We start from the raw sequence: 20,299 nt of genomic DNA, 5'->3' as shown, positions 1-20,299 counted from the left end.
AAAAAATAATAGAATGTAATACAATTGTTCTATAGCCTCAACTTTAAAAGGATACATCAGTATTTAAAATAATTCATCAGTATTTTCTAATCATTTAAACCATGCAATTTTCCATGTTATTAATTTAAATAGCTATAAAAGAGGAAGTATAATACAGGCTAACCCATTTGACATACCAAAGTTTCAAAATATTTGTGTGCTTCCTTCCATTTTGCACAAGCTGCAGATGAAATAACAGACTCAGCCCCAACTCGGGTCGACCAGAAATGTTCACTTCTAATATCCACTACAACCCCCAGGGAAAACCCAAAGTAATCACCCTAGGATGATACTCTACCTTCATTAATCGTGATTCTACAACGAGATGGCACGCCGGATCTAGTCTGTTGTAAGGAATCTGACCAAGATGCACATTTTTCTGCTCTAGTGTTGTTCTAGATATAAATAGATGTCTAAAACATCAAGCTCTCTATTCGATAGAATTGATTTGTCACTTTATGTGTAGATTTTATCTATGTTTTAAGAGTAGTTTTTTTTTATTTTTTATTTGTTTGGTTGATAAAATCAACCTTTCAAATTTTACAACAAATGCAAAACAATAAAATATAATGCAGTAGTTCAATGAATTGTTGTGCATTGCGATCTCAGTTTTGAGATTTTTTAAAATATTCTAATCTTAATAAAATGTTGAATTAAATTTTAGTGATTGTTTCTGAGACAATCAATGTTGACAGATTTTTTTCTACCTTCTGTGTGTAAAAACACGTTTAATATCCGCAATCTGTGATACAAACTTAGTGTAACCTTTAACGTAATGTTTTCTTAATATTGTACAGTCAGTTAATATATGGCGACAAGTTTTAATATGAACATAGCAAAGGCGACATTTAGTAACATAGTCCCTCATAGGCAAATGTTAAATCATAAGTACAATATAAAACATTTGATAGAAAAGAGCCTTACAAGATAGCTATGGGGTTCATTCATTTAAACGACTGATGGGAGAACTCATTATACCTTTTCTTGCAGTCCAATGCATCAATATTGATTTCCATATCCCTCAATTTGGCCTTCTCTAGAATGATAACTACATAATTAGGTTCCTCAGTACAGATATCTTTGTCAACACCCAGGAGCTCTATACAAGTCAGGGAAGAGTGTTTAAGGTCGGCAACAAACCCATTGGTTTCCGCTTTATCCATCTTTAAACCCATCAGTTTCAACAGGGGATTAAAAGACAAGTTGGACTGCATGAGTTTAGCATAAAGATAAACTCAATGGACCTGCCACATAGATTAAAATGCAGCCAGATATTGCTACTTTCAGAGGGCCTCAATCGGGACAGCTTCAAGGATGTTTATAACTGATCTAAGTATCTTAGCTTCAAGTCGTTTTTGCCATTTCACCTACCAGAAAGACAACACTGCGTACAGTATGCCGGGAATTATTGCAGTATGATATATTTCTAACAGACCATGTACATTATAGCCACCATAATGAGTTATATAATGTCTAACAGCAAGCCTTTTCTTCCACACTTTGTTTCGAAATATAGGCCTCATAAAAGGGTAGAGATTAATTTATTTTTATGGGAAAACCCAGATGGATATCGTCGCTAACATTATCTAAGGGGTGATCTTTTAATATCAAGGCCCTAATTTGCTTTGAACTACCTTTGTTTCCCAAACTCATTGTTTTAGTTTTGTTTATATTAATTACCATAGAATTGCTGTCAGCATAGCCTGTCAGGGCATTCAAGGAACGCTGAAGCCCAATGAAACACTTGTGTATAGGCGCGTTACAAATGCCATATCATATCATATCATATAATGGGAGTTTGATCAAATAATATAATATCATCAGTGTATGCGAGCCATGAGATGGAAATACCATTCATTTTAAGGGAAACATTACGAACCATAGAAAAGACTCTATTGATGTCAGCTGTATACAGATTATAGAGACTAGGGGCCAATACACATCCCTGTTTCAATCCTCTATTTGTGGATTTTGTATGTATACCTGCAGAGTTCCGACGAACTGAAATTGAAGTATTTGTGTACAGTTATTTTATAAAATAGTGTAATGACCTATCAATGCCCCAATCACCCAGTTTTTTCCATACGGAAGAAGGAGAAACTAAGTTGAACGACTTGCTGAAATGAATGTAGCAGCAATATAAATTGAGACAAGATTTGTCATTTATTTCAGCAATTGGATACTGTAGTGCAAAGATATTGGTAGTAGTATTATACGTTTTTCACAAACTGGCCTGAAAAGGACTGAGGATATAATTTCTATTCGCCCAGCAAGAAATTTCTTTCAGTAAGACTGTGGTGAAAATCTTTTGACTAGAATCATTCATTGCCAAAAGGCGATAGTTATTAGCATCTAACCTGTCACCACTTATGAAGATGGGCCCTAGAAAAGAACTACACCAACTAGAAGGAAGATGGCCAGATTTCAGTACATGAATAAACAATTTATTTAGGATTTTTGCCAAAAGTGACGGTCTAGCTTTCAAAACATTACAAATCAGGCAAAGATAGATTAAGCTCATCTGGAATAATATTGGGTTTGGTATATAGATCACTAATATATGAACACCAGGCATCCTCAGGAACAGGGTTTATCTCCACAGGGGAGAAACTCCTCTTGTAGGCATTCCATTCAGACCAGATTTTTTTGGTATTATTAGATGCAAGCCAACCAAAGAGTAATCTCCAGTTAGCCGTTAGGATTGGTCTTCTCTGCATCTTAATCCAATTTCTAAAAGGTGTAGATAAGTTTCTGATGTTAGCAATTTATTCACAGTCCCTCATTTTGAGATCTCTTTTTTATGTGTGTAATTATTGCGATAGGTTAGTTTCTGTGTAGCAATAATTGGATCAAACAGGGCTTTATTTATTTTACCATAGGGATTTATACTCTAATTTTGATTTCAATGTCTATGGTTAATTTTTTCTTGCCTTCGGTATATAAATCACCAACATATGCGCACCAGGCATCCTGAAGAACAGGATTTATATCCACAGGGGAGAAACACCTCTTGTAGGCATTACATCCAGGCCTGAATTTTTTGCTATTATTAGATGCAAGCCAACCAAAGAGTAATCTCCAGTTAGCTGTTAGGACAGGTCTTCTGTGCATCCTAAGCCAATTTCTATAAGGTGTAGATACGTTTCTGATGTTGGCAATTTATTCACAGTCCCTCATGTTGGGATCTCTTTTTTCACATGTGCAATTATTGCGATAGGTTAATTTCTGTGCGGCAATAATGGGATCAAACAGGGCTTTATTTATTTTACCATAGGGATTTACACTCATTCGATGTCTATGGTTCATTTGTATTTAAAGCATATGTTCCACAGCCCAATTTGATGCCTTCATAGCAGAATCAAGATTGTAAGAAGAGTGATCAAGTAGATTTCAATTAGCCTAATGTCACTCTTGGACCAACGAAGATGATTTCCCTGGCTAGTGAGATTGGTATTAATATAATATATCCTATTAGTATCATGGATAACACTATAAAAGTCCCACCTGAGAATAGAGTGATCGCTCAAGATAGTGAAGCAAGTTTTGATCGGGTTGCATCTCAAAGAGAGTGCAAAGTCAGTCAGAACATAATCAATGTGAGACTTATGAACACCCTTAAACCATGTAAAATTGGGATGGCCCTCAAGGGGTTTGATACAAGTTAAGAGTGTAAGATCATGGCATACCACAAAAAGTGGGGAAAGTTGATTAGTAGTGCTCCACGTGTCCGAAAGGTGACTAAGGTTACCAGTGTTAAAATCGCCAGCAATCATAGTAGATCCATCAGCCGAAATGTCATACGATTTGATAAGGATGTCATCAATTCCAGCTATGATCCGTTTAGTATGAACACCCCCCGGCGGTGGTAGGTGATTTGCCCTTGAGTCTAAGAATTGCTGCCAAGACATAGGGGGAAGACAGGTTTCCCTTAAAGTGGCCCAAATCATATGCCTGTTTTGAGCCAATCGCCAGGCCAACACAGGCTCGGCCTCTACGGGAAGGTACAGCGTGGTTGAAAATGATCTGAAAGCCATCACTACAAAAGGATTTTGGCAACCACATTTCTTGTAGGAAAAATATATCACTCGGTTCAATCGTCTGATTAAGAAATGGGCTATATGCTGTAGTATTAAGTTATTCCAGTATAATCCATTTTCCAAATGTCTTGTTCACTTGTATTTGGCAGAATAATGGGTTTGTATTCATGTTGTTTTAAACAAGGTGCTCTACAAAAGGATTTATGGCTGTCGGGCTGCTTCGTTTTGTTTTAATTATTTGACCAAAAACAATAGTCCGGATTGAGACTACAGCAAGAAGACACCGTAGTATGATGGTACATGTCTTATTATACAAGGGAGACCGGCTAGCTGGAAGCAGGGTAGTGGTCTTAGGTTTAGAGAAAATTGAGGCAACTTTCAGGCCCTTAAGGAAAGCCTGATGGATGGACCCATCAGAAAGAATGTTGGTTATCAGTTTTTCTTTTCCCTAGGAGGGAGAATTTTTGGGGCATTTGGATCAGCACGAAGAGTAGATGGTTTGGAAGTAACTTTTACGCCCGTTTAATGGTTTGAGCCATTTGATCCAAATTTCGCATTTTTAATAGATTTTTTCACCAGTGCCTTCTGGTTGGCTTTGTTTATATGCGCAGTGTTAGTGGGTATCCATACCTCCTCAAAGTCCCAGGGATCCATACGGGCATCAGTTTATGATGAATGTATGAAAGGGCAAGGTGCTAAGGAAGCTATGTCAGCAGTCGAGGCAGAGGGGACGAGCAGAGGTTTCCCGTCGGCTGTAGGAGTCTGTATTCTTTGCTCAACTGAATCCAGCACCTTAGTAGCCGACTTCGAGGAAGCCACTTTTAACAATGTAATTAGGGTCTCTTTAATGGCACATTGATCATTTGCAATGGTAGCTATGAGTAATGCAATCACATCAACCTTGGAAGTAAGGGAATTAAAGTCACCATTTGAACACTTGACGTTAATATAGGTCCCAGTTTCGCCAGCAAGGATACTTTCATCGCCAATATCGGAGATCGTGCCAGGTGTGTAAGAGTCTTCAGAAGATGAAGCTAAAGCAGTCAGGTCAGGAGAGTAGGATAAATTGATATCCAAAATATCACCATCAGGACGACTTTGTGGTAAATCAAGCTCCCCACCAAGTGAAGCTCTTTGCGTCCCAGCACCATTTTGAGGAGCAAGTTTTTATTATCGATTGCTGCTGATAGGAAATGGCCTGAGTAATCAGAGGAAATGGTAATCGATTTTAGGTATGGAGGTAAATGCTTTTGAGGAATAAAATAAACTTGTAATAGGAGCTTGTGAACTTTTTTTTCGTGTGCTGTTTTATCTTGGGTCTTTTCCCTGAGACAATAGTTTCAGTTCCACTAGGTTTTTTTGTTGAAAAACCAGACCCTTTCATTTTGGTGCTGCGTCATGTAGATTTCCGCATATTGAGAGTGTATTTAAATTGAGATATTAGGCTTGCATTTATAAGGAAAAGCTCTTACCAAGTGCCACCTCACCAAACACAAGACACTGTGAGACACTCCGGAGCCCAAACGTGTGCGCTAACATGCTCGTCGTTTCCCGGATATATGCAATTCAGCAAAGCAGGCGGAGTGTAGAACGTTGAGATGCTCAGGCAAAGCAGTCAAACGCCAGTAGCTGGCCCAAGACTAGAGGAATAGCTTCTCAAGGCAGCCTTACTAGAATATTGTAGGTCCACCAGTGTGACAGACACAGAAGACACACTAAGGGCCTCATTACGACCCAGGCGGTAAGTTACCGCCTGGGCCGTGACTTTACCACCATGGCGTAAACTACGTTTACGCCATGGTGGTTGGCGGACTTACCGCCCCATTCCGACCTTGGCGGGGCGGTAAGTCCCCATTCCCCATTTACCCTTCCCCATTCCCATTTTTGCCCCATAGGGCATAATGGGAGTGGGGAAGGCGTTAATTACGCCACCGTAAATTACGGTGGCGTAATTAACTCCATGGTCCCTTAGCGCCATGGATTTTAACACCTGCTAAAAGCAGGTGTTAAGTCCGCCATGGCGCTAAGGGACCTCGTACTCAGGCGGTAAGGGTCGGCGCTGTTTACGACGCCGTAAAACCCTTACCGCCTGAGTTGTAATGAGGCCCTAAGTCACCCCAGAGCATGAAAACAGGAGCAATCCTAAAAATGTATTCCTGGATATGGGGGACTCCAACCCAATTGGTAATTACATCCAGAATTGGAGAATTGTATACCTCTCAGCGCTGGCTGCAATCGCAGCCTCCTGCACAGCCTCTTTCTTTAAAGATGTGTTTGAAAAGCTAGCTTCACATATTTGTGATGAAGGGCGCGTCATTCTATTTCTGTGCTGGACTGTATGACGGGGAACTATGAATTATCATCAGGCCCTCGAGGGCCTAACATCTGGCACTTGCTTCTTTGGGGGATGGGAGCGAGCGAGGGAGGTAAGGGAAATGAGGCTAATACAAAGGCCCTGCCACCAATCTAGCAAGGGAATGAGGCCAGGCCTCACTATGGAAAAAAGACCCTGGTTTTCTTTACACAGGGTTACCAGTGTTGCTGAGGTCTGGGATGGGGTGATCGGGCCCAACTACAATGGTATTTGGGAGTAAAGGGGAGACGGACATGGAGATTTGCATTACTGTCCTTTTCTTTAAAAGCTTGAAAGCCACAATCAAAAGAACTTTGCCCCTAATGACATACCCCATCCACAGAGCAGTATTTCTTGTTTGGTTGGGAAATCTTCAGTCGAAGTTTAACTGCTAAATGAACGTTTTGAGAAGTCTAAATACATCCCATCCTCAGCACGGTCTCAAAATCTCTCGACACCCGCGGGATGGCAGTGCTGTTCAAAGAGGCCCTATGTCCCCTCACATTTTACTCGCCCCAGTCCATTTTTCACTCTCCACTTGCGAGTGCATAATTTGGCCCTGGTGTAACCGTTGTAATAAGCAGAAGTCTGTTGAATATGCCTACGACTGTAATCTACTGCAGATCCTGAGCACTGGGACTCGCTGATGAATTTGTATTCCTCTCGGGGGCTTCCCTCTGCTTTGTCAGTCTCTGACTGGGCTTACTTTGATTCCCCTCCTACGCTTGTCCTCCCCCCTCTCCTGTACCGCCTGTGCGCTTCCACGATCTGAACGTACCATGCCTGAAGATCGTCTATCTTCCATTGTCTCCCCTCCTTGCATGGTGGCGCCTCAATGCACTTGGAAAAACTGCAGTATCGTTGTCAGACCCATTTGCTGTCATCCACACTGTTATTGTACTATATGCACTTACTCAGCCTGTGTAGACTTGTATCGTTCAGAATTTCAAGGGCTCTGAATGACTGTTTTTTCCCCTTGTTCCCGCCCTCCTTGAGTGCTTTGAAACACTTGCCTTGTGTATAGGCGCTTTACAAATAAACGTTACCATACCATACCAGAGTTTGGGGTTAGGGAAAAACTGCACATGTGCGAGAAACCACAAAGTAAATTGGTTGATTCATCTTATTGGCTGATGGTAAGAAAACTATATTTTCTTTTGTTTGTTGATCTGTTCCCATTGCGTTTGAAAATATGCCTCTGGCCAGTGGCATATCACAAAATGTGGGGCCCTCCTACAAGCCATGCTGAGGGGCCCCCAATCAAGATCAAGATCGGCAACACTCTCCACGCCGGCCTAGACCACCACGCATGCGCAACGCACAGGATGATCATGACGCTGCAGGAGTGAAAGAAGTAAATGTGTGTTTTAATCAAACTAGCCTGGAAACAAGGGGATTGTGCATGGCTCCTGAGTCCTGACACCCAAATGTTCCATCCAATTTTGTGTGTGGCCAGTAATATTATGCCTAGCAATGATACCATGCGAAAACATGTTCATGCTGGCTCTGTCAGCATATGCCAGTATCCCCATGTATGAACATTCCTGTGTTGATTTTGCATTTCATGGCAGTAAGACTCTCCTGCCACAGAAAGAAAATGTTATTCCTGCTGCACAAATGCTTGCCCAAACCCCTCACCACCATGTAAGAATTCCTGTCATGTTGACCTGGCCCTAAATGCCTGTAAAACATGCAATGCGGCAGTAAGAAACTATTTCCTTGTTTGGCTGAACAAATGCCTTTACCCGCCATGTAAGACACCCATAATGTTTACTTTGCCCTAACCAGTAAAACATGCAATGCCACAGTAAGAAAACATGTACTTGCTGACTGCACAGTAAGTGCCCCCTCCCTTTCCATGTTAAAACACACATATTGGCCTTGCCTCTTATGTAAGTAAAAAGCGCTATACCACAAAAAGGATGTGTCCAGTCTGACTTCCCCATTGTGCTATAACCCCCCCCCCCCACTCCAAACCCACCTCCAAGTAATAACATTCATCAAGCTAGCTTTGGCCACAATATCAGTAAAACATGTAAGAAAATGTTGATGCTCCAATGCCCCTTGTCTGGGCCCCGGCCAGGCATGATCTGTAAATTCACTTGCTTCTGTATAAAATAAACACACACGAGTCAGCATAACGCAAAACTGCGGTGTCTGCCATCAAATCGTATGGCACAACCCATCAAATCGTCTGGCACAACCCATATCTCATTAAGAAAATGTTGGACTCCTTCACTCTATTTGGTGGTGAAGTGTTGGCTATAACACAAAGGTATGTAGCCTCACTAGATGGCGCTAACAAACCACCTATGAGCCAATACTATTTGGTTTTCTAAAGCACCAATAATGAGCCAAAACCATACTAAGGACAACTGCAGGTGTTGTCTTTCTCCAAAATGGCACCTTTATCACAATATATGCTAATTTGTTGTATACCAATTTGTCTGCCTCAGCAGGTGGCCACCTATTAATCACAACATATTGCAGAAAGGAAAAAAGTATCATTGGAAAGTATTTCTAAATTCAATAAGTGTAAACATTCCTACACGTGCATAAGTTAAGTATTGAAGGGGCAGAGTTGAAAATATTGTCATAAGTCCCCAATGCACACAATCTATAAATGGGTCACCCCTGTCTTTTATCCTAGAAAGGACACCTACTCGTAATATGATATATTTTATTCATAGCGTGCCTATACACAGGTGTTTCAAGGCACAACAAGGCAGAACGGAGGGGAAGCAGGGGGGAAAAGGGAGAGGAAAGGGAAAACGTACAAGGGGGAGGGGAGGAGGAGTAAGTGCAGGACAAAGGATCTAAACTGCGAAAAAAGAAGTGCAGCCAGCAGGTGACATCACAGGGCAGGGGTTAAGTGCTGACAGAAAGTGTGAGATAGTGCAGGTAGGGGGACTGTAGGTTTGCAGATACAGCCCCAAGTGCAGGATTGCCGGGAGGCAGTGCAGGTGTGCAACTGGAGGGCAGGGTAGCCAGGTAACCAGTGCAGTATCAGACAGGAGATCAGCAGGTAAGAGGGAGGGAGAAGGCAGAAGCAAAGAGGAAAGTCTTGAGCTGCTTCAGGAACCAGAGATGGTTCTGCTCAAGTTTCAGAGATGCAGGGAGGCTGTTCCAGAGGGAGGTGCCATAAGGAAAACAATAGATACAAACCCTGCCCTCCTATTGCTCAGGTAGAGACCAACGTCTAATGATTTCTTCAATGCCACTTTATTTTCACAAATCTCCATCTAATTATAGGTTATTAAAAAACATTCAACATTGTATTGCTTGTACACATCATTTTTCACATATCTCAACAATGCATATATAGGCGATGGTCTCTGTGCAAAAATACAGTAAAGTAAAAAGAGTACACCAAAAGACAAAGTGCAAGTGCATCAAAGTGCTGTTTCAGGAAACACTTTTGTCAAGATTGATTTTTGGAGGAGTGGTAAAGGAAGGTTCCTTGCTACTATGTTTCATACCAAAAATAAAATGTCTCATGGTCGGAAAATGGTCACATAAGAAACAACCAGTAACTTAAGTCATGATCTACCTTCCGTACAGCAACACATTTAACTCACTAGTGCTGAAGCCAAAGTTACCCCTAATGGGAATCAAAATCCCACAAGGGATGACAAGGGAGGATCATCAGACCTATGATGACAATTTACAGGTGTCAACACTGTTTCGGCCCTACAATACGGAATACACTTGTCTGTGATGTCTCCTAAGTGGATTTAGAGAACCTTCAACAGGATGTGGCATAATATTTAACAATTGTAACACCTTTTAGCTGTTAAGAAACGACACAAATGCTTGCAGGGCATGCATTTCAGTATGACTCAAGACTGTAATTTCCTTGGTACATTGAATATTGTTCCTCCTATATTTACATTCCAGCAGGTTTCTGGAAATGAAATTTACTAAATTGTCAAGTCTAAAACCTACTTATTGTAAGGCAGATACTGTCCTGCTAATGTAATCAAGGACTCGCTAGTTTGTCTTCAACTTGCATGACTAAAATTGTCAAGTGCTCCTTTTTGTCATCATGCATACCTAATTGTCTGAAGGAAGCATGGATAACACCATTGCTAAAAAAAAAAAAAATGAAAAAAAAACCTTACATCCTGAAGTTGCAGGTAACAATCACCTCATTACTAATGTTCCCCTTTTTTTTGAAGATCTTGCCATACTTTGCACAGCACTGAGACTGCCTTCCTTGACCTAAGGGCTAATCCTCTGGGTATTGTTGACAACGGCCATGAGGATGCTTCTAGACCTCTCTGCTGCATTCAATCTCGTGGACCGCACTGTGCTGCTGAATAGGCTTACTGAGATTGTGAACTGCTCTGAGTGTGCAGCATCGTGGATTAGATTATTTCATTGTGCTTGGTTGATCAGGGTCTCTGTTGGAAAATATAATGCTTTCACAGCCCCTTTGTTGTGTGAAGTCCCTCAGGACTCCTGCCTTTCTACTACACTGTTCAACATATATAAAAAAAAATTGTTTGATCTTTTGGACAGTTCTGGGGTCAAGTACATGAACTACACAGATGACAACTAGATCATCTTTGATCTCTTGGGTGATTATGATCAAGATCTTAAAAACATAAATCAAACTTGTATGTCTATGAATTATTTTGCTCTCAATGACAATAAGACTGAGTTGTTAATTGTGGGGTCAGGCCCGCGTCTAATGAAATTGTTTCATTTCATCACAGCGAGAGGAAAGAATGCTGTTCTTTTGTTCGAGAGGGGCAGGCTCCATAGCACTCAACCCCTCTAAGGCTTTAGTAATTTCATTGTCCGAAGGAGTCGGCTTGGCACTCCTAAGGTTGTAGCACTTTCCTTTACCGCGCATAACATGATCAACCATGGGTCTGCTAAGTAACAATGTGCCATTTGTATCTTTTAAGTCCAGCAAATAAAATGTGAAGAACTTGCGATACTGCTTCACAGCACCTGCCCGCTCTGAGCAAATCCTCACGTTACAACTGTTTGGTTTATGTATAACGCTTGGATTGATGTAGACGATCGAAGCAAGAAAAGGGAGAATTTCCTACATTACCAGTGGCGATCCCGTGCCCCTTCACCGACGACTCATAAGTACAAAACAAAGGCCAGTAAAATGCTGCCAAGTAACTTGAGCTGACTTCCTCGCTTCGCGAGGTTGCAGAAAGACTGCATTTTGTCCTGCACTCTGGACCAGCGCTACATGCCGTGCATTGAATTTAAAGGCAAACTCCTCCTTAATTTCTTAAAGGGCTCAGTCCTTCAAATGCTGGCACAACCTTCACACGTCTTGGCTCTCAAGAGAGTCTTTCCAACTGCAGCGAGACTGCACTTTGTCTCGTACTTCACTTTGTCCAGCATATTAGCTGACATTGAGATGGTGCTGGGGCAGGTGAGGTATGCTCAATGGATCAGTCGGAGAAATTGAATTCATTAAGCGGGGAACTCGAGGCTTTACAATTGGATGACATTTATTTAAAAAATATTGTTTTATAATGCAAAACTATTTTGAAAAAAGGTATAATATGGTCCTGATTTTATTAGGCAAACTACTCTGAGAGCAAGGATTATCTAGACCTTAGAAAGACCTATTTTCAGAATAATTGACCCCACAAACAAAGAGAATAGTAAGCCTCAGGGTACAATTGACCTATTTGCCTTTTACTACTTACTTGTGTTTGGCAGAGGGTGCTCACTCTGTGGAGAGGGGTACAGACTATCCAGCCCCTTTATTTCTACCTACTTTGTCAGAGGAGACCATGCCAAATTAAATGTCCCAATAACTTCTTTTGAGGTTTTTTCAGCCAATCAAATGAATGCAATTAGATGAATCCCCAGGGGCGGATGAGTTTTGGGTTCCAATTTATGTTGTTGGGGTTACATAACTTTGGAGGCCTCTATTTCTGTCATTAATAAAGAAGGTGACCAATGCAGTGCGCCTTCGTTGGGGCCATATCTCTATTACATATTGTTTCTAGAATTCTGAGATTTGTGTTGGCAACTACACTTGGTTTGTATCTATCTCCCTTGTCTCGTCCATGTAGCCGACTAAGCGAGTTTTGATAGAGGCAGCCTGGTTACAGATGATACTAGAAAGATCGCCGTGGCCCGACTGTTCATCCTCTCCAGATCTTGATCTCTTTAGATGTCAAATGGACTTTTGACTGGGTCAACTGGAGGTTCTTCAGATCCACTTTGCAGGCATTTAGGTTTGGCTGTAGTTGGTTTCAACAGCTGAATGAGATGTTTGCAGAGCGTAAATCCACCGTGAGGTTGATGGTTCTCATCTTCACCATTTAGCCTAGGTGTGGTGGACTCAACAAGGGCTCCCCTTTTGCCTCTAATTCTTTAATTAGTTATAGAGCCTCTGGTGAAATGCCTGGCACCTTATGGGGAGATTAAAGGCTTCCTAGCAGGCTCTATGGCAGTTTAGAATTACTTTATTTGCAGATCACAGATTACTCTGTGCCACTCAACATGAACAAACGATTGCTATATTAAGAGGTTCTGGGAATTGCCAGGTTACAAAATTGAAATTGGCAAGTCTTATATGATGCCACCGGGCGTGCGAGATGGCTCTTACCTGAATGTTCCAGAGTCCGGGCCTTTTGCAATTGCGGATAACAAATTCAAATATTTGGGGATTGGGATTTCTCCTGATTTGTCCTCTTTATCCTTGTTGGATGCAGGCTTGGTAAGAACTACAGCTCAGCAATGCATGTAAAACTGGTACTGTAGGTGCAGTCTCGTTTAGGGGCACAGGTTCTTTCCAGTTTGACCTACAGCTGAGAGTGAAATCTTGTGAATTGATGGTCAATTCCTACTTTGTTGTATCGTTTCTCAAAAATGTAATACATATATATATTTGAAAAAATCTCATTTGTTTGTTAATTTCTGATTCGTTCTGTTCTTAAATATTTTGTCCTGTTTTTATGACTGAATGTTGCGATTGATTTTAGACTGTGAATATTTATGGAATTGCTGTAGAGTTCATCGGTACCTTTTGGGTTTGGGTTGCACTTGAGACATTCAAAATGACATGTGATTGCCCACGAGAAAGTGCCTGACACTACTGACATGCGGTTTTCTTGCTTTGCATAGACTCTTCCAAAAAGGAGCCAGACTGGAACTTTTGGAAATATTTGGTGAACCCCGATGGAAAGGTGGAGAACGCCTGGGGCCCCACGGTCCCTTTGGAGGAAGTCAGACCACACATCACAGAGCTTGTTAGAAAACTCATTCTGAAGAAGAAAGATGAATTGTAAATACTCATGGCCATAAGGAGACTGAAAGACTTGCTGTGCTGGGTCCTTCTTGTGGAAGACTCTTCTGGTGTTCACCCAGAAGCCCGGAAACCACACAAACCATTGATGTCCGAGTCGAGGCCCCACAAAGATCACCTAAGGGCTGTTGTATTTTCACCACTGTTGCATAAGATGCCTAAAGGCTGGGCCTGTTTGATGTTTACCGCAGTATCCCTTCGATTACCCAAAATCACTCGTCCTCACCTTTAACACAACTCACTAGACCATCCTTTTCACTACAAAACTGGCACATAAAACAAAAATTCCTTTTAGAAAACCTCCACAACTTGTTTAAAAGTTGCTTAAGTTTGGTTTTGCAAACCCTTGTCCTAATCTTCAAAGCTTAATGACATGCATCTCTCGCTCAACTTCCACAGATGGGGTTTAATTCTATTTACTGTACATCCAGCAGTCGCTTGTCTCTGGGAGCTTCGCAAACTGTCGAAAATTAATGAAGTCTTTCATGCTTGTCTTTCTGTTTCATGCCAGAAGCCATTATTTAATTACAAACAGCTTTTCTTTGTGTCTTGTCAATATGGGCATTCATGCTAATCAAGTGTTTCTGTTGGAAACCTCTGAAGCAGAACTTTATTATTTGTTTGCATGAACTGTCCTGGGGGTGAAAAGTTTCCATGCAGCTGTGCAATGTGCATTCATCTCGAGTGTAACACCACACCACCCTGATGAAGCCGTTCCTTGTCGTGCGTGGGAAGTAATCCGGCCTTAGTTTTATCCTGCACATGCTGGTATAAGTGCAGGTAAACAAGGCACTGAAATAAAAAGACAAAAACATTAATGGAGTTACTCACCCGTGACATGGGGACACTTGGGAGCTGTGAAACAGCCAAACCTTCCCCCATTCCCTCAAGACACATTTTTCCAAACACACCATATTTATCTTGCCCATATACTTTATATTCGGGTTTTTGAGTTAATTGGGTGACTTTTTAATTAGACTTTCAAAGAAAAATGCATTTTTCATAGATCCAAGTTGCAGAGTGGCTAGCATGTCAGGCGTTACACCTTGAGTATCTTTTAGATTTTTCGCCCAGTGTTTTTGGGATACTTGAATTTGCTAGCACACACTTACATGGCTGTTGGCTAAAATTCTCGGACTAGCTCATGGTGTCTCAGGTGATATGGGCCAGTCCGAAGCTATACATCAGTGTCGTCCAATTCCAGGCCTCGAGCCGTAAACCTGATGGGGTTTCAGGATATCCCTCATTAATAGTCTTGAGAAAAAATTTGTATTGTAGAGGATAAGATTAAACGATCAGAGAAAATAACAAATGTATGTGTGTGAAAACGACCCTATGTCCAGCTTAGTATTACCCCGCCCCCTGCTGCCCCTGAGTCAGAGGGCAGTGATTTTCCAGAGTTTTGATCCTCGATTTGGGGACTTATTTTTTAAATCTCCACAAATAAGTTGCCCAGGTCCACTCTCAAGTTCTATACCTAGAACTCTGAAGTTCTATATTATGCGCAAATAGTTCCTCCCGTCCCACATGTATTCATTGTAGCCATGCTTTTCCCATTATAAAGGAAGACTGCAAGTCCCAGAAAGCAAAGGCGAAAAAGGACTGAGTGCACTACTCGCACCGGACCTAGTACAGCTTGACTGCTCTCCAATCAATTCCCATTTCTTTAAAATATTACACTTTATAGGGAATCTCTCATTTAATGTATAGGTTTCAAGTCAGATGTGACTAACTCACCCAGTTTGTTTTTTGCCTCACCATTCTGGGACTTGTTGTTCGCATCTAGAATGTCAAAGACTGTTTTGCCAATACGAGACTGCAACGACTAAAACCAGTACCTGATAAGTCACATCTGACATAGGTAAGATAGAAAGCTTTGTTGGTTAAGGTTACCAGATGACTCCATGTGCCCGGAGACGCCTCAACCCAGTCATGGGCTTTGCTTTTACTTATGTCCACTATGTACAAACAAGTGACCAAAGGGTGCAACAGGAGGCTATTGCTGGAGAAAGGAAAGCTCAAGACAAGGGCCTGGTGCTTTCCATGACATAGAGTCATCTGGTAAGGTTCCTGTTTGTGAGATGCAGTTCCCCTGATTTTATGCTGTTTTAAGGAGATGTTTGGAACATAGAAGCAATAGCACTCTGACCTGATATCTTAGCATGTACCTTAAGAGGCAGCAGTCTGTGTCTGAGTTCTGAAGTTGCCCCGTGTCAGGTGTGAGTAGATTATTCAGTCTTGGCTTTCACTTTGTATTATTGGTCTTCTAGTCCCACTTTGTCCCATTATGAGTGCAGAACTGCAAGTCCCAGAATTTAAAGAAAGAGAACTGGCTGAAGGTGTCATGCATTACATGCAGCCACTTGGCAGTGGCGGTGTCAATGGGACACCATTCTACTCCAGTCATGACCGCTCTTTTTTTCAAATCATTGGTACCAGGTTTCTAAATCCAATTTTGGTCAATTGTGATCAACAAAGCCTACGACTTCCAGAATGCATTAATTTCTTAAAACAGTAGAGGACTGGTGCCTGTCAGGATACAGAGTCTTCGGGTCACCCCAACTATACTCCAACTAGATCACTTTGGTGAACTGCGGTCAAAGAAATGCAGTCATCTAGGTAAAAAAAGCAAAAGTTTTGTGGCAGACGTCTGATGGTTCAGGAGCTACCACTATGTCCTTCAAGAAGTCTCCCAGAAGATTACCTTTGCGCAGGTATTTCCCTGGTGGGATCACTTTAATTTCTTTGTGTGCATTCTTACCCTCCGAAAAATGTTCCTGAAGCCCTGCTCGTTAATGTGATTACAGACAAACCACTGTTATGCGTGGTTTCTCCATGGTCGACCATGGAGACCATTCATTGCCATGATATTTACTGTGGTTCTTCCTATATGCCATTTGGCTCAGCAGACAGTGCACTGAAGCAGTAGTTAGCTGTGTGCAGCAAAATATAAGGACCCAATAACCATAGCCGACATGAAATATATTGAGTGCAGCAATACGTAAGGACACAACCTTAGCAGACACTAAATATATTGTGTGCAGCAATAGGTAAGGGCCCAATAACCATAGCAGACAGTGCTTTAAGTTGGCCGGGGCCTGCCGGGGCTGGGCCGCGGCAGGCTCCGAACTTTCGTTTTGACGCGGGGCCCCCTAATCTCCCCTGGCAGCCCCAGCCACTACACAAAAAGGCATTTTTTTCTACAGCCTGAAGCTCTCGCTCGTGTGCGAGAGCTTCAGTCTTCAGAAAAAATGCCTTTTAGCCATAATGGTGGTGCCGCACCTGCGAGGCATCTCTTTAAGCAAGAGATGCCAGGGCCAGCGCCACCATTATGGAGAAAACGTGAGTCTGCTGGAAGCAGAGGCCTTGTTCTAATTCTGAAACTCCCACGAATGCACAGGAGTTTCCGTCTTCAGGAAAACGGCCTCAGCTTGCAGGGGCCTCACCCTTTCAGCCTTAATGGTGACGCTGCCCCTCCCCTGCTGGCGAGGGCTGGCGCCACCATTAAGGCTGAATAGGCGAGGGCTGCCCCCCTGCCAGGCAAGCCTTGAGAATATAAATGCAGACATCAGCACCCTCACCGCTATGGGGAGAGGGTGCTGATCTCTACAAAAGGCTGCCTGGCAGGGGTGCCAGTAGCCCATTGAGCTGGGGCTTGTCAAGGGACTTGTCAACAGGACCCCCGCTGTTAGGCCACACCCCCTTCATGAGCCCCGGCTCATTTTGTAGTGCCACTTAAGGCACTGGTAGCAGACAATAAATATATTGTGTGCGACAATATACAAGGATCCAATAACCATATCAGACACTAAATTTATTCTGTGCAGCATTACGGAAGAAACCAATAACCTTACCAGACATTAAATATATTGCGTGCGGTAATACGGATGTCCTGCGGCAATACGCAAGGACCCAATAACCATGGCACACACGAAATATCTTGCGTGCAGCAATACGCAAGGACACGATGACCATAGCGGACACTAAATATATTGTGTGCAGCAATACGGAAGAACCCAATAACCATAGCGGACACTAACAGCTTGATTCATGGAATTCTTTGCGTGAAAAACACTGATTTGCGTGCCTTTCTGCCCGAAAATCCCTGTGATCGATTGGTTTAGCATACAGTTTCCCTGGGTGTTTCTCCTGCTTGACCTCACCAACTTGTTTTGTTTGCTCTCTTTATGTTCATGCATTCCACGGTCTGTGTGACTAGGTCTGGGAAATTTGTATCTGTTAAGAAAATTAGTAAATACATTGAAATACTTTGAAAATAACGCTGTTCATGGAGAAATTCTTGCAAGCTAAATTGTGGGTATGACGTGTAAAAAAACAGGCGAGGGGAAAATCATTAACTCTATAGTAGCATACATTATTTAAAAGAAATACATCCACAGCAAAAGACTTGTAGTATTATAGAAACTTTGCACCGGTGCAAATACAATTATAAAAATGGCCTTTGTTTAAAAAACACTTTCTTACAATGCATTTTTGTACTCGGACATTGTTTGCTCTAAACCTATTAGTTTGCCCTTGTGCAAAAAAAACAACAGGGCAATGGACTTACCATGGTGCTAACTTCTGGAATACTACCTAACTTCATTATGCCGGAAGTTGAGAGAAGGGAATGGTTTGCGTGTGAGTTCAGAATGGCCTGATTCCCAGAGGTAGCCGCCGTCTTTGATATGGAAGGAACGTTCGTCAGTTTCCCCCACTGGTCCCCTTCTCCCTAACTAATGATCCGCGCCCGCATCCTAAAGACCGAATTAGGCCCTCTCTAACCAAGCGCTTTCAATTCAGGTGGGCTTTCCATGGAATCATGCGATTGGCAGCTCTAATTCACTTGTCATTCCGATCATGGGTTTCATTAAGACCTGGGACACATCTGTTAACTTGCAATTAAGAGTAGAAGAGTGGAGTGCACATAATGTAAGCAATACATCCTATGGAAGCCCGCATGGGTTGTCTTCTTTTTACAGTGTATGAAGCCATACTGTATATCTGCTTGAGGGGAGCATGTGCAGACCTGAATGTTTCTTTTTAATATGCATTGCCACATCTCCTCTTATGGGGTTGGGGGTGTAGGGTAATCAGTGTTAGTTTATGTATTTGAATGTTTTATACATGGAAAAAGCAATAAAAATTGTGCTCCTGATATGTATTGTATGTGTTTCCAATTGCATATGCTACATGCTAGTAGGTTGTATTGAGCAGAGGTGGGTGGCAACAGAAGTATGTTATCTTGAGGTCAACAGGCTGAAGAGTGTGTTTTGGGGTCTAGTAAAAGCTCTCAGGAGCCAATTAAAGGCTCCTTTTTAAGTGAACCCTAACATTTGCTTAGGGTGGACGGATTTATGCGATTGGCCTTAGTGCAAAAAATAAGTTATTTATTTAAATGTTTATGTAAGGCGCTACACACCCAAGGGTCTCAGCGCTCCAAGACTAACAAACACAGATCAAGAAGGAACAGAAGAAAAAGGAACATCAATCAGGGCCTTTATCAAAAAGGAGTGTTTTCAGATCCTTTTTGGATTTTTTAGTACAGGAAGGATTCTGCAGATTAGCAAAAATTATCCAAAAAAAGCTGCCAGTTAGACCAACATTTTACCGCTAATCTGGGAGGAGGGGGGGCGCACCTGGCTACACCGAAAAGGCTGAGGAATTCTTCTTTGTTTTCTTACCTTGTGACCTATACCTGTAATAATCTGAAATCTCAGGATATATTTAAGATTTATCTTCCGATCCTACTCTATTTTGGCAATATGGTAGCTGCTGTGCTTTGAATTCTAAAGATACATTTTCACAAATTCCCTTGTGCATAGCGTTGCCTCTTCCCTTGCAGGTTATGGGCGGGTAGAAGAAGCCGTACCTAGGTGCCAGCATTGATCACACCTGAGTCAGGGGATCACTGATGAGCTTTAAAGTCCTCCGTTTGTTCCAGTCCAGGGTTGCAGCGAAAGCGGTCTTTCGTTTTGGTAGAAATATGCTCTTTCGAGTTCCTGGTTCCCAATATTCCTACATTTCTGAATTTCGAGTATGCTGGGCTCCGCAGTGGTTTCTTGAGCCAGCCCTTAAGCAGAGTTTGGCTGTGTAGCCTAGTATTCTAGCGCCTTTGATTTCTTGAACTCACTCTGCTGGTGAGTATCCTAGTTTCCAGTTCCAGCTCTTGCCTCCTTTTATTTTACTTCCTAGGTGGATTCATGGGTTGGCCTCGGTTCGGTATGTACAGGGTTTTAGTCTTTGATTTTTCATTCATACTTGCTCCTCATTTCTAGATGTCCTGTCGTTTTTGGATATGTTGCGCTGTATGATTTCTTATGGGTCAGCTTCTATCCTGTTGTTGCACATTATTCAGACTGTTCTCATTGGGGGTCATTCCGAGGTTGGAGTTAAGGGACAAACGATGCCGGTAAAGGATTACTGGCATCGCTTACTGCTACGGGCTATTCTGACCTACCAGACCGCTAATTACGGCATCGTACTTTACGATGCCGTAAATAGGGGTCTAGGTGTGCACGCGTGACGCACCATGGCGGCATTAGCGGCATGCCGTAAACCGGATATGATCACAAGTAA

General features: G+C 42.1%; 1 protein-coding gene across 1 annotated transcript in view; it reads left to right on the top strand.

Annotated features, from left to right (window-relative positions):
- The window catches only part of GPX7 (glutathione peroxidase 7), a 222,496-nt gene extending 203,618 nt beyond the window's left edge, over window positions 1–18,878 (top strand). Inside the window, exon 3 of the mRNA XM_069642183.1 lies at window positions 13,540–18,878. Coding sequence (XP_069498284.1) covers window positions 13,540–13,703 — 164 coding nt within the window. The 3' untranslated portion in view covers window positions 13,704–18,878. The remainder of the gene's footprint in view (window positions 1–13,539) is intronic.
- Window positions 18,879–20,299: the final 1,421 nt, after the last annotated feature.

Source organism: Ambystoma mexicanum, chromosome 1q (genome assembly GCF_040938575.1).
Source record: "Ambystoma mexicanum isolate Mex_15411 chromosome 1q, UKY_AmexF1_1, whole genome shotgun sequence".
Lineage (NCBI taxonomy): Eukaryota > Metazoa > Chordata > Amphibia > Caudata > Ambystomatidae > Ambystoma > Ambystoma mexicanum.
The sequence above is the reverse complement of the archived record's forward strand: the minus strand, read 5'-3'. Positions and strand labels throughout refer to the sequence as shown.